This window comes from Equus quagga, chromosome 4 (genome assembly GCF_021613505.1).
Source record: "Equus quagga isolate Etosha38 chromosome 4, UCLA_HA_Equagga_1.0, whole genome shotgun sequence".
NCBI classification, from domain to species: domain Eukaryota; kingdom Metazoa; phylum Chordata; class Mammalia; order Perissodactyla; family Equidae; genus Equus; species Equus quagga.
Window position 1 is genome coordinate 33,678,919 of NC_060270.1, and position 26,683 is coordinate 33,705,601.

The 26,683-nt window shown below is 40.0% G+C and overlaps 1 protein-coding gene across 7 annotated transcripts in view; it reads right to left on the reverse strand.

Annotated features, from left to right (window-relative positions):
- Positions 1 to 26,683, reverse strand: part of LPP (LIM domain containing preferred translocation partner in lipoma) — a 653,489-nt gene that overhangs the window by 159,098 nt on the left and 467,708 nt on the right. For all 7 annotated transcript variants that reach the window (XM_046658568.1, XM_046658562.1, XM_046658566.1 and 4 more), the window contains one exon: positions 3,308 to 3,434. In XM_046658568.1, the coding sequence (XP_046514524.1) occupies positions 3,308 to 3,434 (127 nt within the window). The remainder of the gene's footprint in view (positions 1 to 3,307; positions 3,435 to 26,683) is intronic.

Genomic DNA, 26,683 nt, shown 5'->3' on the forward strand with positions numbered 1-26,683 from the left:
TTGGTGGATGTTTTCACATAAAGTAAATATTCCTTGAATAATCCTGGCCTCAACTCAAGTTTTGTTCATTCTACCTACTTAGAAGAGAATACCCTTCAATTATTTTCCATCTATCCAAAGCTGATCTCCTCTATAAAACCTTTTCTAAATATCCAGTCTAAACTTTTGGAGGTGATGGATATGTTTATTACCTGGATTGTGATGATGGCAATACAAGTGTATACATCTGTCTAAACCTACCAAATTGTATCCATTATAATTATATGCAGTTTTTTGTATACCTCAATAAAGCTTGGGAAAAAGCTTTTAGAAGAAAGAAAAATGCATAGACCTGGAGTCTAGATTCTAATCCAGTCCTAAAATTTATTAGCTGTTGATATTGGGCAGATTACTTAACATTTCTGTGCCTCGATTTCCTAATCTTTTTTTTCTTTTTATTTTCGGATGTACATCATATTTCGAATTCTGTGTACATTACATCATGTTCACCACCCGAAAACTAATTATAGTCCATCTCCTCACAAGTGAACCTAATCGCCCCTTTTGCCCTCCCCCGCCCCTTCCCCTATGGTAACCACCAGTCCAGTCTCCAATGCCATGTGTTTGTTTGTCATTTTTATCTTCTACTTATGATTGAGATCATATGGCATCTGACTTTCTCCCTCTGACTTATTTCACTCAGCTAGATTTCCTAATCTTAAATAATAATAGCATTTATTTCACAGTGTTATATTTTTTCTGTAAGGATGAAATGAGTTAATTCCTATAAAGCATATAAAATAGTACTTCCATATCATAAACACTCAATAAAAGTTAATCATTATTCCACATTCTCTGGTTCTCTCTCATGGTTTATAATCCTCATTTGGTAATGATTATTTACCAATTGGTGATCTGTTCTATTCTTGCTATATTTAAATTGTCTTATTAGTGGATTTTTAATGGGCATATCTTGTTTTCTTAAACAAAAGATGAGATAACTTTGATTATTGAGCATATTCTACATGCCCAGAACTTGGCTAAGTGCTTTCTATAAATATTTCATTCAATACTCACAATAACAGTATAAGCTAGCTATTATTTCCATCTTATAGATGGAGCAAAACAAAAACAGATTTAGAGAGAGTGAGCAATTTGTTCAAGTCGTCTAAGTTAGTAAGTAGTAGAGCTAGGACAATACTTGAAGGCAAAAATAATACTCAATTTGTATCTGTTTCTGAGAATGCCTAATATACATGCATTAACACAATTATTATCTATGTTCAATTTTCTTTATTGCTATGCATTTTGTTGCTATGATATATGAAGTATATATCCTTGGTATGTTAGCTTTTCTTTTGTTTTGCAGGGAAGATTGGCCCCGAGCTAACACCTGTTGCCAATCCTCCTCTTTTTACTTGAGGAAGATTGGTCTTGAGCTAAAATCTGTGCCAATCTTCCTCTATTTTGTATGTAGGTTGCTGCCACAGCATGGCTTGATGAGTGGTATAGGTCCATGCCTGGGATCTGAATCTGCAAACCCCAGGCTGCCGAAGTGGATCATGCTGAACTTAACCACTTATGCCACTGGGCGGGCGCCTAGCTTTTCATTTTTAATTTATTTTAATATGGAGAACTTATTTTTCACTTTTAACATGCTTTTTAAAAAAAGTTTATCTTAGACTCCAACATAAACTCCTCTGCTACGTCAATGACAAGAGCATGATATACTTTTAGAACATTCTAATATTAACTAGAGACTTTTTTTTTTTTTTTTTTTACTATTTTCCATGCTTTGTGCTAATCTCTATCAGTTTATGTTTGGTTTTCAGCTTTGTTATTCTTCTTTGGATTAATGCTGTTCCTACAGTGAACTTACTAGTGTTGAAAGAAAGGCTAGAGAAGACTTGCTCCACACCTTTGACTTACCAAGGTGGGAAATGGGCTCAGGCAGATGGAGAACATGCCAATATTGCTTAGCCAGCAAGGGGCAGAGAAGGGACCAGAACCAGAAGACTTTATTCCAACTATTGTGTTCTTTTAGCTATGCTACACTCCTCCTGCATACAAATAAATGCAATATTTTTCATATCCTAACCCTGTCCATCTATGGTGTGGCTTTGGACCAGTGCCCTCAGTTTACTTGTCATTATATATTCTCCAATAGGAAGCAGGGGGGAAGACATGAAAATAGGAAATATTTGAAGAAGTAAAAGCCCTGTGCAATTTTTCTACCTCTGTGCCTTTGCTCCCACTGCTCCCTAGAGGTAATGTCCTTTCTCTACATGTCCTTAAAGCAGTGCCACTCAAAATATGGTCCACAGATGGGTGTCTGACTAAGGAAGGTTTATCACCTTGTGATGAAACAGCACAGAAACAGAGAGTGAGTACTTAGAAAATATTATAGCAATTTAATAGAGCAATTTATTCCTGCTAAATCTAATAATGGTAAAACTTGGTGTTCCATTTTGTATTCTTTTTATTTCATTTTCTTAGTAAGTAATTTTAATTGTACTCTATAAAAATATTGGTCTCCAACAGATTGGAGAGGAGACAGCCTTTCATCACAGAAAATTTGAGAGGCCCTGCTTTACAGGGTCCAGGTTCAAGCGCCATCAATTCTTCTGTAAAGCATTCCTCATGTTCCTGATGAACAGAGCTGTTAAATTTTATAAAGTTTGACCTCAGCCTCTCGTATGCCTCTTATAACTTTCTACTTAGACTAGTAATTATTTGTGTGTTTTTCTTCTCTCTTCCGAATAATTACAACCTTCCTGAGGACCGGTTATATATCTGTAACAGTTCATAATTGGCATATAATTCATAACTCACGTTACACTAATGGATGAGATGGATTAACTGCTCATAATTAGTCACAGGTTTGGAGAGAAGTCCAAAAAAATAGAGAGGACATCTTTTCCTGAACTCGGAGAGGGAAAGAATTGAGAGTACAGAGTTTAGACCTTACCCAATTCCACATTTTGTATAGGAATATTTACATTAGTAAGAAACTTGAACATATGCAGACACCATCTTTCTCCCTAATGAGAAGCTAATAAATTGTCAAAAATTAAGTTTTAAAATCAAACTTGTATCTCAAGAAACACAAAAGTACTCCTGAGATTTCAGGACAAGCTAAACAGATTCCACATTTACGACAGTCTCACAAAGCAATTTCCAGACCACTAAGTTACGTGTGCATGCATACCAAACTCCGATGTACCCAGACTCAAATCCTTTACCAGTGGAGCTGACAATACTCCTAATTACTAATTAGGGAAAACAGAACAAGACACTGACTTCAGAAGTCGGCTCTAGACCCACTCACCGAAGTATTCATCAGAAGGTGGATTTTCCATGTCGTACAGCATCTTCTTGGTCAGGTGCTCGAGCTCATCCTCAGGGCGGAATGAGGAGGGAGCAGCCGGAGGCCCCAATGATCCTGTTTGTCCACCCTGAAAGGCAGAAGATGCATAGTCTTTTAAATGTAATCTAGACATCAACGAAGGCAATCAAGTGGTGTTCACAGTGTAGAGGAAAAAGCACTGGACGTGGGCGGCTATTAGGAATCCCACGTTTTAGAATCAGTTTTATCAGTTATCCAGAGTCTACCTTGGAGCCACCATTTTATTCGCCTGACTTATGTACATGAGTCATATACCAGGCTTTAGAAATCAATGTTTAGAACAGTAGGACGCCATTTCATTCATCAATTGCTAAGTAGTCACTATACATCAGTTGTATATTTACACAAAAGATAAATAAATAGAGCCTCCCCCCTTATGGAGCTTGCAGTCAAGTGAGAGATACAGGCACACTAATAATTAAAGATAAAGCAACTGTAGCAAATGCACAATCAACGGGTGCAAATGGGACTTCTCTTGGAGCCTGAGAGGAAGAATTCAACAGGAGAGGCGGCGGCACAGATGAGGCCTTATTCAGCTAAAGGAGAGGAAACATATACACTGAGGTTTCTCACATTCAGGTGAGGAAAAAGCCAGGTAGTATAAGCCAGGTGGCAGTTGTGTATTTCTGGAGCATGCACATAGTTTGAGATAGGAAATAGGAATCTTATCAGGTACAGGGATCCAGAAAGTGAAGGGCCTTGTGATCCGGTTAAGGAGGCTGAGTAATTTTGTTTCCCCCAGCACTGCAAACAGCCTGATATCATATGGGGGAGGTAAATCAGCAGCATTGACACTGGGTTGGTGTTTAAATAGGTGAGTGACCCAGAAATATTCTGGCAATACAAAGAAACTGAGTGTCAGGTGAAAGAGCACGTGACATGATCAACCAAGACTCCAAAGTACAGAGAGAAAGAAGAAAGGCCAGATGCCAGATGTAAGATAGCATGGCGCTATGTAAATAAAAGGGACTTTATTATATTTTTCTTTGCGTAGACTATAAACTTGACTATTTCCAATATCACACCCCAACATCTATAATTAAAATGTTAAAAATAGAAAGACTGCTACAAAAGTTTTAGAAACAATGATGATGTCGACTATGGCTAATGGGAAGAGATGAGATTCCTTGATCTTTACGTGTTCTTAAAATCATTGACCAAGAGTTTCTCCTTTCATGAATAGTTTATAAAGAATTGCTTCAACAAAACTTGAAGTTGCATATTCATTCACCTGTTATCTTCACTATACCAAATAAGTTCTTGGGTGTTAAAATGCTATAAAGTACCAATGTCTCATTCTTACTACCAACATTTATTTCAACAACTCCAAGATGGGTATTAATTATTTGTGTGATGTCTATGGCATGAAATGCCTTCTAAACATAAGCAAAATTGTTGACTGGTATCTATTTGGCCTCTTCTCTATAATTATTTTCCATTTTAGAAATGTACAGAAAGTTGGAGGACAGACATGCAAAAGGCTGAAAAGGCCACAAATGTTTTATGTTGATCACTAATCTTACCCCTGGGATTTTATTTCATTGTTGGACAATTTGGATTGGGGACAGGAAAGCAGTGAATAAATCATGGCATGTGGCAGGAGACAGAGACAAAAAATAGAGCTGCATGCTGGGACCTGAAGAATCATTACCTCAATCTGCTCATTGTGAGATGAGGAAATAGACACTCAAAAAGATTAGGGCAGAGCTAGTTATGATAAAGCCAGGACATGAGCCCTTCCTAGAATCACTCCTTTATTCAATAAACATTAAATGTTAAACTTAGGGCCTCCTCTAAACTGCAAATAATGCCTGCCCTATAGGGTTGGTGTGAGGGTTAAAGGAACTCTTGAATCATTCATTTATTCTTTCGCTTATCAGTTTCTCCGCTCATTCTTGCAGTGTCTATTTTGTGTAGCCTCTGCATGCATCAAGGAGGGACACAAAGATGTATTAGACACAGTCTTTGCCTTTGAGAGAATTGGAGTCTGGCTTGGGTGAGAAACATGCATAAATGATTAATTATAAAAAGCACAGGATATTGATGGGAGGGGATGTAGACATGGACATTGGAGGAGTGATTTGCCAGTATTATTAAACCTTAAACTGCACATATGCTATCTGCTTCTGGGAAAATTTTACAGAAATACTAATAAAAGTTAGTATTTACTAACTTACTAATTACAGAAATACAAATAAAAGTTGCTCTGATGCTGAAAGCTATGCCAGTGGTATTTCAAATACCAGCAGGGTCACCCATGGTGGACAGGTTTCAGCAGAGCTTCCAGACTAGACAGACTAGGAAGAAGGAACTAGTCACTCACTTCTGAAAAAATTGACCATGAAAACCCTATGAATAGCAGCAGAGCATTGTCTGATACAGCGCTGGAGGGTGAGAGGATGCTGCAAAAAGACCAGGCATGGTTCCACTCTGCTCTACCCAGGGTCCTAGGAGTAGGAATCAACTCGACAGCCCTAACAACAAACTCATAAAATTATATGACCAAGGCTGGTCAGGTCACAGGAACTATATTTGAGAGAAGGAGGAATGAAAAGGGATAATAAACTATCCATCACCTAAATAGACAATGATAGATACCTAAAATGGAATATGAACAGGTCATAAAAGAGTACACGGTAGGGGCCGGCCTGGTGGTGTAGCGGTTAAGTTAGTGTGTTCTGCTTAGGTGGTCTGGGGTTTGCAGATTCGGATCCTGGGTGTGGACCTAGCACCGCTCATCAAGCCACACTGTGATGGCATCCCACATAAAATAGATAAAGATTGCCACAGATGTTAGCTCAGCGACAGTCTCCCTCAAGCAAAAAGGGGAGGATTGGCAACAGATGTTAGCTCAGGGCCAATCTTCTTCACACACACAAAAAAGAGTACAGTGTAAATCCATATGTACAAATATGAAAAAGATGACCTAGCCATGTTATCAAATGAACAGATCCAGTTATAGAATGGGAAATCTAAATGATAGTGTCATTTTCGTAAAGTAAATAGTTTAATTATCCTCAGATCTATACATAGATAGGGAAAAAAAGCCTTAAAGGACACATATTCTTGTGTGAAAGGGGATTATCTCTGGGGTTGGAGTCTTGGAGGGCTTTCGCTTTCTAAATTTGTTTCTGTTACAGTTTGTAATTCTACTTCTGTAATCCATGAAGTACAATGTTTTTAATGTGATGAATTCAAGTGATAAAGATACACTGGATACTAACAAAACCCTAGAGGAGGCTTTTGACCCAGGTCAAGCGGGGGACTCAGAGAGGAGCAAAAGGTCAGAGTTGAGAAGCAGTTAGGGGTGAGTGGGGAAAACGGTAGGTGGTTCTGAGTTTAAGACGGGAGAAGTTGGAGATAGGAAGGGTCAACTGATAACTGCCACACCAGACTGAGGTGCTTAGGGCTTCTCTCTGGGCCTGAGGCTCCAGGCCTTGTGTGAGACCGTGGACAACTCTGAAAATCTGATGAGCTAAACTCCTTTTGGCAGAGAATGGCACTCATAAAAATGCACATAAAATTTACTCACAATTTCAGGAGATTCACAGACCACAGGAAACATATCCAAAGACCCTCAGATAGGAACATCCAGGCAATAGAAACAGCAGGAGGGATTTTCAGCAGGGGAGTGAGCTAATCAGATTTAGAAAGCTGTCTCTGGAATGGAGAGTGGATGGGACAGCCATGAGACTAGAGTGAATGGCGAATTTATTGTAATGTATTTGTGGCCCACAAGAGTGAAGGGATATCCCACGTGGCAGTGACACGATGGCTGGAGACAGGCTTAACTCTGATACTAACCTGGTGTCCTTCGGTGAGCTCGTGAACCTCTCCTAACTTCAGGCTCCCTCTGTGAAATGGGCTTGCCAGGGCCACCTCACAGTCTTTGTGAGAATTAAAATGAAACAGCTTGCATCTCATGCTATGCAGAGCTTAACTACTTTCAAACCATGCTAACAAACGGACTCTCTTTGGATCTCTCACTTTGCCTCTGAGGGACGGGATCATCCCAGTTCAGGTGACAAAATTGAAGACAAAGATGGAAAAATGACCTACACCTTTTTTTCTAGGTTTGCAATAGAGAGCTTGAGCTTGAGTTCAAGAGCTTGTGTCCAAATTATGGTGTCATGTGACTCCTAATTCCACGCATTTTTTTCCAACCAAACATTGCTTCCCATAGAGAAAGTGGAGAGAATTATGAAATACTACCTCTGATATTAATGGTGCTGGCTGTTTTAATTTAAATCAACAACCACTAAAGCAAAACCTGTTAATTCCTGCGTCTAGTCTTAGGGTGGATCCTCAGGGAATGGACACAATTTATTATTGTTTACACCCAATATCTGCTTCCCTTTTAACATAAACAGAGGCAGGAAGAAGGCCAAGTCTGTCCTCTACAACTTTAAGCCAGCAATTCACATTCTGCCCTCAGCGCTTACATTTCAAGCAGAGGTTTAACTTCAAAGTACTTATTTTGTTAATATTTCACAGATTTTAAAACAAACGCATCATTCCTTTTAATCTCCAAATATTCCTTCCTATTTGCTAGCAATACTGTTTTTGAAACAACACATTTGAAAAAGCTACTTTCTTTTCTTTGAGACTCTCATCTCATATAATGCTAATCTTGGATTCCTGGTATTTCTTATGAGGAAAGAGCCCCAGAGATCATCTCTTCCAGTGTTTCTGAACCTTATCCGGCTACAAACCCCCCTACGTTCCCCCCTCCCCACATCCAGGACATAATATTTAACATCTGGGGAATACATATTGGTAAAAACACAGGTTCCTCAGTTTCCAGTTGTCTCTCACACTGAGGAAGATATAGCCCAGGACTTTCTTCGGGGTTCAAGCCCCATAGATGGTAGCTGAGTACTTTTCTCACTGGGATGAAGAAACACCTTTTAATTTCTCTCTCTCAGTAGTGCTTAGGACTGAACACATGCCAAGAAAAATTAACAACTACATCCATTTCTTTTTTTGTTTTGAGGAAGATTAGCCCTGAGCTAACATCTGCTGCCAATTCTCCTCTTTTTACTGAGGAAGACTGGCCCTGAGCTAACATCTGTGCCCATCTTTCTCTACTTTATATGTGGGATGCCTGCCACAGCATGGCTTGACAAGCGGTGCCATGTCCCCACCCGGGATCTGACCTGGCGAACCCTGGGTCGCCGAAGCGGAATGTGCGCACTTAACCTCTGTGCCACTGAGCCGGCCCCTAACTCATTTCTTAATAAACAGCTTCCAGCATTGCATTTGAATAATAGAACATAATAGGAAATTTGTGGAGTGAGGGGTTGGATGGAGATGAGTTGCATTATTTTGTTTTTTATTTCTTCAAAAGTAGACATGTGAATAGCATCAGCAGTATATTCATTGTGACATAATTCTTCATATTTGTATGACCCTTTTCAAAGTGCCTGCTTTCACACACACGCAATCTCAAGTGTTTATACCCTGTACCATCCGTAGTCCCATTTTACAGATGAGGAAATTGAGGTTCAGAAGAGAAGTGAGCAACCTGAGTGAAGTACCTCCCCGAAGACCGCAGAGCCCTGACTGAAACCAAGGGTGCTGAGTTGGGCATGCTCCTGCTACACCTCGATGCCTCTCAGGGTTCCAACATCGTCGTCTCCAAGCCCTTCTAGCTCTAATCACCTGTAGCAATGTGGATTTTAATCTACAGTCTATTATCTAAGCAAAGACTTTTTCAGAGTGGAGGTCTTCTGCTAAATAGTGACACAAAAACACTGCAAAACAAATATAAACAAAGCCTCTAGACTTTTCTAAGAAAGAGACATTCTTACGAGTATCAATATTAATCACTAATATGCGTATTCTTTGAAATGGCTGTACCTCTTAGTAAAGGCAAGTATTATAGGACCTACAGATGACTTAGAAATAGATTTCAGAGGACTCCTTCAAAATTCTCTCAACATATCTTTCCTAAGGAACTGCCAAGTGCCAAGCACTATTATTATGAAGTAAAATTATTCAGGATTCCTGCCTTTGACAACTCACAGTTTAGGAAGAAAGAGACATGAAAATAGATAATTATAATAAAGTGTAAGTACTAAGACACAGGTATGCATTCAGAGTTCTGAGATGTGAGAAAGCTGCCAGAAAGGAGATGACCTCTTAGTTTGATCTTGAAGGATAAATCGGATTTCACCAGGAGAGAGAAAGGAAGGAAAGAAGAAAGGGCGGAAGGAATGGAGGAAGGGAAGGAGAGAGGGAGGAAAGGAGAGAGGGAGGGAGGGAGGGAGAGAGGATGAGAGAGAGAGAGGCAGAGAGAGGAAGAGAGAGGGGAAGAGATAAAGGAAAGAAAAGAAAGGAAGAAAGGAAGGAAGGAAGAAGGAAAGAAAGAAAAAGGAAGGAAGGAAGGGAGGGAGAGAGGGAGGAAGTAAGGATGGAAGGAAGGAAGGAAGAGAGGGGAGGAAAGAAAAAGAGAAAAAAAAAGTCAAGACATTCCAAGAACAGTATGTATAAACGAACATGTATATTAAAAAAAAAAAAAAGTGTTAAGAGAAGGAACGGATTAGGATGAGGCTAGAGAAATAGGCTGTGGTCAATGTTACATTTTGTTTTAGGCAACAGGGAATCATTAGGAGATTTAAAAATGGGGATTGATTTTATGAAAGTCATGCTTCCGAAATAAGCATATTGGCAACATCTTCAACCACGGCTCACGATGCCTTAAAAGATGCAACCAGATATCATGGTATTTCTGAGCAATTTAACAGCTGACATACTTAAGAAGGACTCTGATATTTACTAAGTGAGGCAGAGGCAGCTAACTGCTCACCAAAATCTGTCTCCTTCTTTCTGAGCACACAGCTGGACTACATTTTCCATTCTCCCTTGCAGTTAGATGTGACCATATGAGGCACAAGAAGGAAGGAGCTTACTCTGTGGAGGGCAGCCATCCACTGACTAGGCTGGCCTGTCTCAATCTGCTACAGAAGGGAGACTGGAAAGAAAGAAAAGGTGAATGGTGGAAAGTGATGAGAGAATGGCATATATTCTTGTTTCTTTATACGTCATTTTATTCCTGACATGAAAGTGTCAGAAGATAGAAAATGTCCAGGTATCTGCAACTGGTTCTTCTCTGCCACGGTTATTTCCTTGCTCTGGGTCCAGCCAAAAATCATTCCAGGAAAGGCTAAATATGAATACTGCAGCCAAATTTGGATCTAGGTCCGTGGTAAAGGTTATGAATGAGACTGTGCAAAAATGAGGAATGTTTCTGCAAAGAAAATATATATGGATAGAATCCTTGGTGAGTAAGAAAACTGCCAGATTAAGAATAACACAAATAACAATATCTGCCATGTTTCTATAATACTTCACGGTATTTGAAGTGTTTTATATATTCTTACATAGGAATCCGTAAGTACAGAGACCTATTTATCTCTCTAATCCTAGTTCTGCATTTAACTTGTCCAGGAGTTTTAATTAAATCATTTCTATTCCCTGAGCCCAGTATCTTTATGTATAAAATGGTGTTTTCAAAGATTCCTTTGATTCTATTCTATCATATTTTTGTGCCCATAATATGCAGGGTGCATATCATTACAGATATTTATAGTGAAATCACAGATATTCATATTTATGGATACTTTGTAGTCTATAAAAACAGACACACGTTGAGTAAGTGGAAACCTCATTATTACAGAGATTTCCATTTACAGGAGGACTTAAACCACTTGTCAGCATCCCCTGAAACAATCTAGAAGTTCACTCAGCATTCTGAATCTGAGTAAGCAGCTGGCAGGTCACAGGGTTTCTGCAGCCTACTGAACTTTCACTACACATAGGGCATGAAATCAAGAAGACAAAAGGTTAAGCACCCTACCCTACCGCCACCCCTCCCTGGATGGAGAAAGACTTCCACTGTCCCTCCTAAAGAGAAAAGGAAGCAGGGTAAATAGCTGCACTAAGGTGCAAAAAGCAAAGACCCCCCCGCAGGAGAACACTCACAACCTTGAATCTTTGTTACCACCAATTTAACTATTTAAATATACGTGCTAAGTCTCCATTTGACAAAATGGCTACCCAATACCTGTCATCGTGTCAACCTCTTGAGTTACTCTGATATTGACCTCAGTATGCGTCATTTTTCTCCTGTGAGTCCTCACCTGCTGTTGATCTCCTAGTTCCATAGTGCTGGATAACTTGAACCTAGTGCGCATCTGAACCTTACCAGAAAAGCACCGCCCAGGCACAGGAGAAAGCAGCCAAGATATTCACAGATTACAGGATAATGAATACTCTATCACTCGGCTACCAGAGCTGCTCATTTTTCTTGTCCGTTTGTAATGATGTACAAGAGGTTCCTTCTCTCAGAGGGAAAATAACTTCAATTATGTGTTCTTGAAAAAAGAAACATTGAAATTATCTTCTTTCAAAAGGTAGAATTAGCCCCATTTTGGAGCTGAAAGCCTGCCAGAAAAAATATATTTCTGATATTTTTGTTCTTTTTTTTCGCCCCCTATTTAACTGTGTCAAGTTTGCAGTTTGCAATTTCCTGAGGCTGCTTCTACTTTCTGACTCTCACTGAATTATCACACTCTACTTTCAACGTCTCACTGTTGAATGGAGCCAAGGGCAGAAGATTTTCTGGACATTCACTCTGCTTCCGGTTAAAGCAATGGGCCACACAGAAGGAACGGGCAGGAGAGAACGATTTGTTAACAATGAGAAACCCATAAATGAATGTTCCTCACAGCTTTATGGGGGTAGAAAAGCGGGCTCTTAGTTCTTCTATTCATAAGTTCCATTTCCTTGGAGAATGAATGGTAGAAGACCCAGAAATTTTGACTTTAAAAGTTGGATTCTAACCCATTCCAATTAATCTTCACTTTCAAAAGCCTGATTTTCTTACAACCTCTTTTTCATGCTGTGTATTGCCTCAAAATCAGCTTTCTTAAGACAATTCGGCGCCATGGCGAAGGAGCAATGATTCTGAATTACAGTATGGTGGAGTTGCTGGATGTTATACTAACAGACGAACGTGTTGGGTGTCCACTAAGGGGGCCCATGGTATGCAAACAACAGGGTGTTATGGTGATATAGGCTGAGCTGAGGAAAAGTGGCCTCCCTCCCCACCCACCACTCTTGGTCTCCTCATGTTCCTGTAACCTCCAGGGTGCCCTGGTTTGGAGCATGCTTATTCCTAGGCCTGATGTCTAGGGAACCACTTCAGTTCCCCAAGGGTTTGTTTCTCTATTATTCATTTTCTCATCCATAAACTGGAAGACAATAATATCTAATTCACATGAAGAAGCTTTGTAAGACCTTAAACATCAAATACATGGCAGTTATAATTACCAGGAGGGACACTTACAAACTATGAACAAAGATGATTTCTTTCTTTGGAATGTTTGCAGTGGAAGTGGAATGTTTGCAGAGTAATAATGTGTCTCCAGTAGCTCTCTACTTTCCTATTTGCCTATAAATATGTTAGTGTAGGATACCTGAATTTTATATTAATTGTTTTATCAAGAGATGTAATGACTGAGTTCTTTTAACTATAAATCTTGACATACACGACATTTGGTGAATATAAGCTTTGCTGGCTTTCCAAATTGTTAACCTTTCTACGGTGTAGTCTTTGGCACCAGAAGATAAATAATAAAGCAGGGCTCATGTTTGGCTATTCAGAGGAAATTAGCCTTCTTTATGCTTTCCCACCTGATGAACTCCAGGCAGAAAAGGCACAACCATGGATGCTCTCCCACCTGGTGGGCAAGTGGTTGGCAAGAGATCTTTGACCTAGCTTCTCCTGGCCCTGAGATTCTGGGGTTTCTGATGGAAAGATGAGTAACAGAAAATGAGTTGCCTCTGTGGGGTGAAAAGATTTCTCTCAATCTTCCCCCCTTTTCTATACCACCTTACCTTGTTCCTAAATGAGACTAAAAGAAGCTGTTTCCACAATACTATAGCCAAAATCTACATGTGCTTCCCCCCTAATCGTTAGCCTTTATGCCTGTTATGCAGAAGGGATCTGACATAACCAAACCAAGATAATTACAAGACATTATTTCCATTGGTAAGTTTCACCTCAACAAGACTCAAGATACAAAAGTTCGATGAATGGAGTGAACTGTTGCTCAAAGTTGTGTTTTTAAACTAAACCAGGTCTTGGTCTTTGCTGTGCCCCACTAGTGCCCAGCAGTGACCTCTGAGAAGAAGTTTCATCTTTCTTTGGTTGCCTGGTGCAATGAAAAGGCTAGTTGCTCCAACATTGGGAAGAAAGGTTTTACAATGCACTGCTTTCTACACATTGTCCCATAGGAAAGCTATCCTCAACCAGAGGCTACACTTTTAATTAAGCTCTATTAAACAGACAGAGAGTTTCTCTTGCCAGGGCTCCAGCTCTGACCATGGTTCTAACTCACTGTGTTCAAAATGGGGTTTTACCAATTCCTTATTGTTAGATACTTAGATTGTCTCATAATTCTTGCCATTATCATGCTAAAAAGCGGGAGGATATTAAAATAGTGCATCTGATTATTATAAATGTATAAAAATATATATGCAAGAGTGCCAATGTGTGTGTCTATGTAGGTATAGAAAACCAGATACTAAGAAGAAACATACCAAAATGTTAATAGCTCATGTTACGATGGTGGGATTATGAGTAATTTAAATTTTTTATGAGTTTTAAATTATCTAAATAAATATGGTAAAAAATGGATAGCCCTTAGGAAATAATAATATACTTTATAAAACAGGGGATTTCAGTCTTCTCTTTGGTATTTTCAGGTATGAAGCCAGGAGAGAATGAAGAACCTAAAGTGGGGACAATTTGTTGAAAAAAATAAAGGCACCTAGATTTTCAGTCTGATATGCACAGAAACACTTTCCTACTGTACAAGCTGTTTCTATCTAGTGGGCTCGACAGAAGCCTGAACGTGACACAAGACACTGAAATAACATGCAAATCAGTTTTCGGTTTTAATATGCAAATATGACGCTTGGCACATCACTTTCCATGGCTGAGGTAAATTTCTGTTTTTGAGTTTTTCGTGGGAAATGCACACTAGCCAACAAATAGTTAACTCCTCATATTTCACCTAACACAAGGTGGTTTTCATTTGAGTCAGACAGGTCCTTGCTCAGCGATCCAAGGCACTTCAGATGCAAAGAAAGGGCATGTGTTTTGTTCAGTGACAATGCCACCCGCGGCAAACAAGTCCAGCCTCTGACAGATGCACTGATCACTGTGGATTTCTGGGCCTCACTGGGGAGGCAGGCAAAGTGTCTCAGTGAGAATAACAGAGAAAAGGTCTTTTGCTTGACCTGTGAAAATCAAATCACTGTAGTTCAACAGGAGATTCGCTCCTGACCAGAGACAAAGAAGAGGAAGAAGTCAAAATTCTCTGCTTCCAGGATATTCGAGAAGTATGGAAAACTGTAGCCTCTGGTGAAATCTACATTAAATGTGCCACAAATACTAGTAATTAGGCATGAAGGCAGTCATCAAAATAAGTGTGATAACATCCTGTTTGAGGAATTTATAATCCAGTCAGGAAATCAAGGCATGTGAGCGAGAAATAGAACGAAGTCAAACATGGACAGATGGATGAGCATGGCTTAGACACCTATGAGCGCAGGCTCTAGGGGTTATCTGTGTAGGTTCAAATCCCACATCCACTCCTTACCAATTGTGTGACCCAGGGCAAGATGCTTCATTTTACTAAATATTAGCTGCCCAAACCATAAAATGGGGTCAATAGGATTTACCTTGTGAGTTAAATGAGATGGTTCATGTAAACCATTTACTGGCTGTACTGATTAAGAAATTATTATTATCCTTAAAAACATGCTTAAAGATAAGCTATGCTGTATAGATAGCATGTGAATATATCAACGGACGATATGGATTCAGAGGTGAGAGAGGTTACAGTGGACTGGAGCATACCAACAACAAGCCAAAGAGATGAGGGGCTCGAATAGGACTTGAAGGAAGGAGAGAAAACTCTTCACCTTTCTGTGCTCCTTCACAGGCAATAAGGATCCTCACTGCTAGATTCACACACACTAGATATCATTTAATACTTTCCAGTGTGTGTTTTTTGTATAAAGAAATAAACCAAGTTAGTGGTTTGTTAAGTGACAACGTTAAGTTGACTTAGCTAAAATCACACCCATAGTAAGTGGCAGAGCCAGGAGTTAACTATGAGTCTTCTGATCCAAGCACAGTGTTTTTCCACTAATTTACAGCTGCCTCTATATATTCATTTAGAAATACGAAACTTACATGATCTATCATAAAGGTTAATCAAGACAGTCAACCTCACTGATTAAAGCATGGTGCTAATTATACCAGAGGTTGGAGACCAATGTGGCCCCTTTTACTTTCAGAAACACTGATTGTGGTGTAATGGAGAAAGTGTGGGCTTCGGAAGCACAAAACGCTGGTTCAAACACTAAGTTATACTACTTATTTTGGGTAACATTTCACAAGTTTTTTAAAATTTCTCTTAGCATTAGCTTCTTCATCTATATATGGAGTTGGGGGGTAGGCAGGGTAGAAGGAATGCCTTCATTTCAGGGACTCTGTGAGTAATACCTGAGATGATACATGGCATGTGCTAATATTTAATAGGGCTCATGACTTGTATTAAATGCTCACAAACAGTCTGTCAAGTCTGAGCTATGGATGTCTTTCAAGTGTGGCAGGAAGGTGGATGAGGGACTATGAATGACTCAGTGTCATTCATCAGCACTGCAGCAGAGGGGAAAAAAGATCATGCTCTGACGCTGAATCTGAAGACCAGTAGCATTTAAGATTTCTAACTGACCATCAACCATGATTCAGATAATAGTAATTCTATTGAAGGAATAGCTCTTTCCATAAACTCTGAAAGGTAGAAATATGTAAGTTTTTATATATTTATTGATTTGTAATTTACGAGATTGAAAATAACTAGGGTATACTGAGTATTTAGCAGGGGCCGACGTTCAAAATATTTTACACTAGCTCATTTTCTCACTACAGCAATCCCATCAGATATTTACTACTCTGATTTTACAAATGAGAAAGCTGAGGCACTGAGACCACCTTGACAGTAACTGGAAACAGGATTTGAATCCAGTCGTCAACTCCAGAAAGAGCGCGCTTAACTCACATACCAACTGCCCCAACTTCTCAACCCCTCTGCATTTTTTCGGTAGGATTTTATGACCTATCTGCTTGTGTTTAGGGGAATTTAATCATATATTACAAAGTCCTGAACTATTAAAGGAAGATTTCTTAGGGACAAATACTACATTTTATGGTATAATATCTCTTTTATGTAGAAAGATGGTAACCAGAAAATAACAAACATTCAGGTAATTTTGATGTAGATGGACTGAGTACAAGAGATCGTGGAGAGACATGCCTGTTTTTGATGTCTTCACTCACGATTCAGCAAGAGAAGTAGACTGGCTCTTCAGAAGACTGCTTCCTTTATCAACCTCTGATACAAGCTGGTGGGTTGATGCTAAATCTTAAAACAGTAAAAGGAAATGATAAATAGCACTATACGTAGAGGTGGGCAAAGGGAAAACCATGTAAACTAGTACTCTTTCTTATGAAAAATTATGATAATGCCATTTCCTAGTAACCAAAGTAATAATTTTTTTCTGCTGGGCTATGGCCTAACCATGAATAAAATGCTATGAAAATATTCTCTTCTACAAGAACTTGGGCCTTTCCAAACGTGCCAAGCAGTAGTCCATTTTGGATGTCGCACTAGATCCTCTGCACTCTGCAAATTTCAGAAACAGAAGACACGCTGGAGATCATTGAGAGGTGGATGAATCCCTTCATTTATAACAAGAACACTAAGAGTCAAGGAGGGAAGCGAGTTGTTCAAGGTCACCTAGAAAATGAGTGCTAGACTCAAGAAGAAGGCTCAAATCAGGAGAGCACGCCTGATTTGAAACTAGTTAGTTCTCTTTCCACCACGAAAGATTCATTCAGAACAGCGATGCGTTCTTGATGCCCTATAAAGTATTCTCGTTCTTGGCAAAAATTTTGAGAGCCTTCATCTACATTTATGCAGCATTCTGAGATCCCGAGATGGAAGTTGCTGCAAAGTGAAAATCAATGCTGTTATTCTCGGCGAGCCTGCACAGACTGACAACAGCTGGCACAAACAGATGTGGTCCCCAGAGGATTCTGTCAGGCTGTGCTGGTGCCATACCTATGCAAGTCTCCTTTTCCTCGACTTAACATAGGACGTTTCTCCTCAGTTTATGCAGACCCTGTGAGCTTCTTGTTGTGACAGGTGAGTCGAGAGTCCTGATCAAGCTGGCCTCAATCTTTCCTCTCTCCTTTTGTCTTAACCACACTTTCCTAATCACATGCCTTTCACAAAGAAATACTCCTGTTACACGCTGAGCATTTTCTTTATCTAGGGCCTTATACAATGTGTTGGGATTACAATAATAACATTTATGGAGTCAAAACTCTGTATGTGTATTATCTCCTTTAACCTTTGAAAGAATCCAGTGACGTAAGTACTTTTGCTGCCTCCCTTTAAAGATGAGGCACAGAGAAGCTAAATAACTTGCTCAAAGTCACAGAGCTGGTATGAGAAGGAGTTAGGGTTTGTACCCAACCACACTGATTCTAGGAACTGCCTCCCAAGTTCTAGTGACTAAAAATTAGGATCCAGAAGAACAAGGTCCAGAGTGTCATTCTAATCAGAATGAAATGGGTTTCATACAATTAAGTGCCATAAACATACAAAGGGCTATTATTATAACACCACTGTGAATATCATCAAATGCTCTACACACTTCACCATCGCTCTCATTCTAACTATCCCGGGTAATAGGTAGGAAGCAAGTTATGACTGATTTTACTCTTTTTCTAATTAAGAAATGTAACACAGTGACCAATCCAGGTCTTTCAGCAGTGCCTCAACCCTCATGACAATGCTTAATGTCATAGACTCAGCCTCCGATGCTTCTCGAAAATAAAGAAAGTCTTTTGGTGAAGAACAGGTTATTAGATGCCACAGTACATTTAGCATGTTAAGGACCTCGTTGTTTCATGTCTGAGATGCAACCTAGCCAAATGTCTAAAAACACAAAAACCAAACATACCTGAGGAGATGATTATAAATAATATGTTTACTCAATGTACATTTGCTGAGTGTACAGTAAATGCTAGTGCTAAAGAAAGAATTGAAAAATGGGTCCTGCCCTCTAGGAGATACAGTAGGAAATATTAGATGTTTGGAAATATTCCAAAGTAAAATATCCAAAAATAAAATATCCAAAGTAAAATGTTTTAATCATTGCTATCAGGACACAGAGAAAGAGGAGATGGCTCAAGGTGGGGAGATGAAAAGACACAAGAGAAGGTGGCACTTTAATCAGGTTTTGGATGAAGATAGAATTTGGAGATCCAGAGCTACAGAAGAATGACATTCCAGGTGAAGATCCCAAGAGGTATGCATCAGACAGCCAAGTTGACAAGTTACCACCTTTCATTTCAGGTAAAAACACACGTAACTGACCTCCAGCTCTGATGTCCCTCTGTGTTCCTTTTTGTTTGTTTCATTGTCTGTGCTGTGCATGAAGACATCAGTAATATTTTAGTGAAAGTGATGGAACTGTCTGCTGGTACAGTCAGCCCATATATGAAGCTGGATGGGGGAAGATGTCTGCAGATCAGCAGGACCCCAGCACAGCAAGTCAGCTGTTCCAGACTCAGACAAACACTGCACATTGCAATGTATGCTTTTTGCTGCTGATCTTAAAAAATGATTGCTTTAATGCGATGCTGAAGAAAATGAGCAACAAAGTGGCTGTGATGGCATCTGATGCTAACAACTCAATGCTTAAAGGAAGGCCAGGATGGAGAAACACGGGAGCCCTGGGATTTTGCTGCAAGGGCTATACTGATACATAGGGGGTGAATATCATGATGGAAGCTGTTTCTGTTTCTTTGTTTAATTTTGCAGGTTCCATGGAGTTATGCGCTGTTTTTACATAAAAGCATGGCTGTAAGTTTCCAGGAGTCTTCTCCATTGCTCCTGAGGCATCTACGGTCCAGTGGATATGAAGCACTATCACACAAAGCCAGCATTATCCTAAAAGCCAGACTGAAACAACTCAACGTACTTTACTGTCTCTGTAACTTAAGCTATAATCTCAGATAGTAACTAGGAGTCAAGAATTTCTTTTTCCAACTAAGAAATGTCTATAGAAAATAAGGACAGAGTAGCCTGGTTGTGAGGAGTTTTAGGTCCCTCTTGACCATAGACTTGCTGAGTGCTATCTAGACAATCATTTACTCCCTCCAAGCCTGGTTCCCTCAAATGGGTATAACCTTTAATCTCCTAGTGCACATTTCTTGCGACGAATAAAGGGAGAAAAAAATCACATCATTCAAGTAATTTGTGAACATGAACATGAATAAAGGGGACACACAACTCCTCCTCCTCATCATCATCCTCATCATCATCAACCTCATCATCATCATAGCTAAAATTTATCAAGCCAGGCCCTATTTTAAATGTCTCAAATGCACCTCATCCTCCCAACCTCCTGCTTAGGTAGTTACCCTTACTGCCCTCACTCAATGATGAAGAAATTGAAGCCTGGAGTTGTAAGCAGAATGCTCAAAGCATTGCAGCTAGAATCCAAAGAGAACTACAGTCCATGGCCTTAACTGCTATACCATATGTGGTATTATAACTGTCACAGTGTGGGTATTGGTTTTCTCTTCTCTACTTTATAAATTTTTGGCTATATTATGTTGCTTTCATAACTAAAAATTAAAATTCACTAATCCAAATCGTATTTACTGAGCAGGCACATAGTGGCGGATACTGCATTAGTCAGCACTTTGATTATAAAGGTAAGGATAAAATTAGAAATGCAAAATACCCCATGACACAGTCACTTCAATTGACATTCAATATAGTTGATGCTATTTCCTCTCTATGGAAAAAAGACATGGATAGAGTATCCTAAAAAGTAAAAGAGAGGGTCTTAGGTGAAGATGAAAGCAGTGGTAAGAGGTAACGATAATTAACAACTAAAAACATGCTGGCGTTGTACTAAATGAATATTCTACAAATTACAAGTAATATCTTTAAACCTCCTTCCCAAATGAGGAAGCAGAGGCCCAGGAGAGTTAAATAGGTTGCCTGAAGTCTTGCAGGTGGTACAGGAAGAGCCAGGACTCAAATCTAGGTCCGTCTGGCTCTAGCGTTTGTGTTCTTTACCACCAGACTACCTCTAGAAGAGGGCGGATGATATGGAAGGAGAGAAGAATGCCTTGACTATTCTTTTATTCTACCTGGTTCTGACTACAGGGACTTTTGGTGAGTATTTATAGAACCCATCTATATTTCTCACTGCTATTTATCATCCTTTAAAATGTGTTATTGCTTGTGTTCGAAGGGAACATAAAAATTAGGCCAACCTCTCACTTCCAACTTGTAGATTAAAGGAACTTGAAACATTTTTTTGGGACATTAGAAAAATTAGAGGTAAAATTGGGAAATAAATGAAAACTTCTCTTTAAACAAGTGGAGCAGTCGCTTTGAAGCAACACATTATTTTTCACTTCAAAGGGTATTTTACAATAGCATCACTATAGCAAACTTCGAAGCTTATAGGTTAGGTTTACTAAGCTCTCACTTCCAAAGGGAAAGCGTAACACACAGCAAATAGCAAGGAGGTCAGATTGAGACTGGATGTCACGCACTCTAACAAACACCGGATTCAGAAGCTGGAGGACTAGGATTTAAGCCGTAAATTTGCCAGATCCGAGTCACATGCCCTAGCATATGTCATATCATCTCTCTAGACTTCACTTGCCTATTCTGGACCAGGTGGGTTCTCCCTACACTTTACAAGGTAGGTTTGAAGATGACAACCCTTGGAAGCATTATATAATCTTTTAGAGTTTGTCAAATTAAATACTGACAATATCTTGAACAGAAGACATGGCTTATGCTGGAGAAGGTTCACTTTGTGATTAGTCAGGGGAAGAGACACAGTGATTTCATAGGTCACAGAAGCATATCAGTCTTAGGAATTCCATTCTGAATTTCCTAAGCTTATCCACTGAGCCAAAAAATGAGCTCAGATCTGCTGATATGCCATCATGTGCCAACCAGACAAAAAGGACGAATGTCTTTCTGACAGTTTCTCGGATAACAGCAAAAACTCTTACAAACAGCCAGCACAAGGAGCTATAAGACTCTGGGCAAGTCACTTTACTTCTGTGGGTCTCAAACTCCCCAGGGATTGAATGAATAGAGTGAAGGGTACAAATTCCTGCCATGTGGGCTCAGAGAGACTTTATTAGGAGTGAGTGAGATCATGAATTGTGGAAACACTCTGAAAAGAATAAAATGTCCAACAAAGGCCAGGGACAGCAAACACCTCCTCTTTAAGCCACTGTGGGAAGGACTCTGTCACTTGCAAATGCAATTGATTACACAAGCACAAGTAAATCAACTTCTCTTGCCAAAAATATTTGTTGCCCTTGGTGAAATAATAGCATTTTGGCCAGAGAGGAAATTTTGTCATTTTCTTTTGACTTTGGTTCTGACTTTTGCAAGATGCATGCCTGGGATTCAGGAACTGAGCATCCAGAACCCAACATTGGTCCAGCCTATAGTTCACAGCCTGGAGTAAGCCATTTGACCACTGACTGAGCTGAGAAGGAGTCTGCTAGCTACAGACCCCAGGGTGAAATCCTCTCAACGCGGAGGCACTAGAGTACACAGGCTCTCCAACCAGCCAGGCAGCAGAAGTACACTGAATGGCTACCATGTGCCAGGCACTGTGATATAGAAAGAAATAGCTCGACAGAGCTCCTGCTGTGTCAAGTGCAACCTATCCTTCTCTCATTTAATCTTTCTACATCCTCAATGACTAATCCTCTATTAGCCCTGATGTACAGATCAGTTAACTTGAGGTGAATATGGTCAAAACAATAGAGCTGGGATTGTAATCCAGGTTGAACTCTGAAACTTGCAATTTTTTTTCAGTTGAACAAAAGTGCCTGCCCTCCAGGAGCTCACAATCTAGTGGGAAAGTCAGAAAGGCAACTCAATAGACTGTGAGCTCCTTGAGGGCAAGGACCATTTTTTATTCTTTCTTGTATCTTCAGAGCCAAGCATGGTGTCTGCCATGCAGAGGGTCCTCAATCAGTGTTTGCTGAATGGGTAAACCATAATCAGATGTTTTCCCTCTTAAAATACAAATCTAATTATATTACTCCTCTATGCTCACAAACTTCTGCTGGCTGCTCTTTGTTATTCTCTGAGAATTACCTTAAAAAGTTCTTTACAGTCTTGTCTTCATAGCCACAACTTCCTCGATTCATTCCCTTCCACATCTCCTGTGCACCACCTCCATATCTTCCAACCACCTTGGCATATGGGGGGGTATTCAACAAATGTTCATTGAATGAACAAACAAATATGAGAAGCGATAGATCTAAGCTATATATGAGCCATGGATATAATAATGCCTTGTGACCACCAAAGTTTAATTTATCCATTAGGAAGCTTCACAGAAGACAAGACCATTGATTTGGGCCATCTAACTCTAAAATCTCAAAGGCTAGATGACATTGCATAGGAAAAATTCAATCCTTTTTTACTATTAATTATACAAATGACATCAGAACAAAACATTTTTCTTTAAATCAGAATATAAACTGTGCCAAATTCTATCTTCTCCTAAAGGATATGGGTACAGGCCAAAAGCCCATCATACACATTATTGTTTTGCTTCTCCTAAGTACTTAGGGAAAATGAAGTCTTGTCTGGCATGCAGCGGCTCTCAGCAAGGTCATGGTTCTTCTGCAGTGGTGTCTGGGGCAGTTAAGGTAAGAACTATGTTTTCAAAAAGGAGAAACTTTGAAAATAAGATACCTGGTTAGCCAGGATGGGATAGAAATATTCAGGTCAAGAAATCAGAAAGAGTCAGGATGAAAACCGGAGACACTCCAAAGTTAGTCCTTCGACCTTGAACTCAGTATTGAGTAGAGCATGGTGTACTACACAGGAGGCAGGAGATCTGCCTCTATCATACTGTGACATGTCAGGTATCGCTCAGTTTTCTCATCTGTAAAATGACGCAGCTGGAACTGAACTAGATGATCTCTCATAATTTGGAAACTGGAAATGAGAAAGCATGGAGAAAAGAGAAAAGCTGTAACCAAGCATACAAATCTACAGACTCATAAGAAAGCCACAGAATTCCTTTATTATTTTGACAGCAAGCAAAGCTAAGAAAATCTCTGTCCTTTCAGAGAACCTGACATTGCAGCTCTCATATCAGTACACAGATTTCACCTCAGCACGCATACACCAGGTGCCTTTGCTGTTCCCCAAGCTAACGTCTTAAAGCCCCCGCCTAATATCTATTTGAAGATTAGAAGCAGCCTTCACCTCCTTGATGTTGAGGCCCCCCTCCTTTTCTTCCGTACCGCCTGCAAATGCCACACTGAGATAAGAGATAGAGCAGAAGCAAGGCTTCAGCTAGATGAACACTGGTGAGTTTGTTTTACCTCAATTCTTCTCATGGTTGCCGTCAGAGCATTTCCATTTCCTCCCGCACCTTGCCCATTCTCTATCTCATTTATGGGTTCTTAATCCCCGCTGCCCATCAGAATCACTTGGGGAGCTTAAAAAATAATAATGCCCTCCCTCCCACTCCCCACCCAAGAACAATTAAACCAGTATCTCTGGGAGTGAAGCTCAGGAACTGATGTGGTTAGAACACTCCTCAGATAATTCTGATGAGCAAATGGGGACAAGAACAAGTGCTAGTTTAAACATTGGAAGTCATACACTATTTTAACTTCTCGATCTTTTTTACAGTCTGGCATTTCTCTGGGGAGTCGTCCATCTAACCTGCCTCCATCATGCCCATTCCATTTCTCCCCAGAGACAGTGAGAAGAGGGAGACAGCTATCAGAGTAAGAGTTGCAAGAGAGGCTGTGGGGACAAGTTGGAGCCACTCACCCTAGTTTAAAGGACCCTAGAACTTTCTATACCTTCCCCTTATCATCACTGCCTTTGGTATAGGCCTGTGGCTACACAGAATAAAATCATCCAGGGGAAGAGTCATGCATTTTGACTGGCATGGTTCATCCTCAAAGCTTCATGCTGTTATCAATAAAAATAATGGCTACACTTATTGCCCAATTATTATGTGCAGGGCACCAGGCTAAGTATTTCACATAGATTACTGCCCTCAGTAATCCAAAAATCCCTTTGAGGTAAGTACAGTTAATATACCCATTACACAGATGAGGAAACTGAAGTTCAGTGAGTGTGCAGGACACCCTCTGGCCCAGGCTGCCTGATCCCAAAGCCTGTAATCCTACACATTAGGCCATGGTGATACCCTGACTGCATCACTGTCTTCACAAAGATGGAGGGAAAATGAAGTTCTCAGGATGTGAACGTTTGACTGCAAGAGTAAGAAGTCATCCTTTGGACCGGTTTATGTGCCTGATAATACCCCTGACATTGGGCTAAATAAAAGCCAAACTAAGTAGGGAAAAAAGGGGTGGTGGAGGCAAGAGACTTTAAAAATCTTTAGAGGAAAAGTAGTTTGCAAATTGAGAAATTTTTTAAGCATAGGTGATAGAGTTGGCAGCTAAACTCAACACAGGCTGTGTGTGATATCAAATGTTTTTCCAAAAGATTCAAATGGCATCTGAAAATGTGAGCTGTGCAGCTCCCAGGCAGCGGGCTTATCTTGCTGGTTGATCAAGCAAGTTCCATGAAGAAAGGAAGAGGAGCTACAGCTGTGTGTGAGTGGTTAGAACTGACACCAGGGAGTGCAAAGATGCTTTCGTCAGCACTGTGTCCTACTAAAGGGCGCCCCCTTCAGTGGGCTCTTTATGCCTGGCTATCCTCTTCTCAGTGGAGATTTATCCCTGTCTAGGAAGGGATAAGCCAGAAATTATTTCCTTTGAGAAGAGCAGAGAAGGTTGACCAAGGGAGCAAAAAAATGTATACAACTCAGAATTCTTTGGATCTAATGGGACACAAGGTTGCACTAAAGCAAATGGGTGAATGTGGGAAGTTTCCTTCACCCATAGAGTCAGGAGTACTTCTTAGGAAAATGGTGCAGCTTGCTTAATTGAGTTTATACATCAGAGGGTGTTCTCTCTCAGGACAGCAGGTTTTAGCAGTTAGCTTCCTGACCTGATGCAGAGAGCTGCTGCGAACACAAGGCACGCTTTTCTTGCCATGTTGGTATCAGACCTGTAATTGTCTAGTGCCACTTATAGGTACCACTTAGACAAATTAAATGAGGTGAATGGGCTACCTGTTTGACTTTTAAAGCCCCTCATATTCTGGCACTAAGCTTTGTTTTCAATCTTATCTTCTACTTAGCTATACTCCCCATTGCAGACCAGTCCACTTACTATTCTCTCAACACAACCACAGAGGCCATTTTCCACGGCAAGCCCACTGCTCACATTATGTCCACTGCTATGAATGCCAAGAGCCAGACATTCCTAGACGTCCTCTGTAGGGTCAGTACTATTAGTCTTCAAATCCTGGTTCAGATGCCTCGTTTCTTCATCCACTGAGTCCAAAGCAATTTTTTTGTCCTCTTGCCCCTCAGAACATAGCATAGTGGTTAAGAGCACATACACCAGAGCCTACTGCCTGGACCCACTGCTATTGACTGTGTGACCCTGGGCAGATTACTTACCCTCTCTGTGCCTCAGCTTCCCCAATCCAAATGGAGATAATGATAATACTCACATTTCAAACGGCTGTTTTGAGGATGACATGGGTTAATAAAGTACATGGAGCAAGTGCTTGACATGTAATAAGTGCAATATAAGTACTTGATAAATACATAAGTACCTCTTCTGAGGCACCAATTACTGTCCAGCCAGTAGTGTAGTTATATGCTTTTACCACATCATGGGGACTCTTAAGTGTTTGTTTCATTAATAGTGTACGTACTTTCCAGAGCATGGGTTTAGCACCTGATCCAGAGAACGCAAAAAGGAAATGCTCATTGAATTGAATTATGTTGAACTTGAACATCATTACCACATTCCTATGATTCTGCAAACTGAACACCAAAGAAAGAGGTTTTGGCTGAGTTTGAGCACCTTCGTTACCTTATAGCATGTTCCCAATAACACACAGAGAGAACTAGCAAAAAGGAAATTTTGTTTTCCTTTCAGTGTTGTATAATTTTGGTCTCATATTAACATGCCTCAGGGAATAAAATATGTATTTACATAAAAATTTCTGGTAACGGCATCTTGAAAAGTAATTA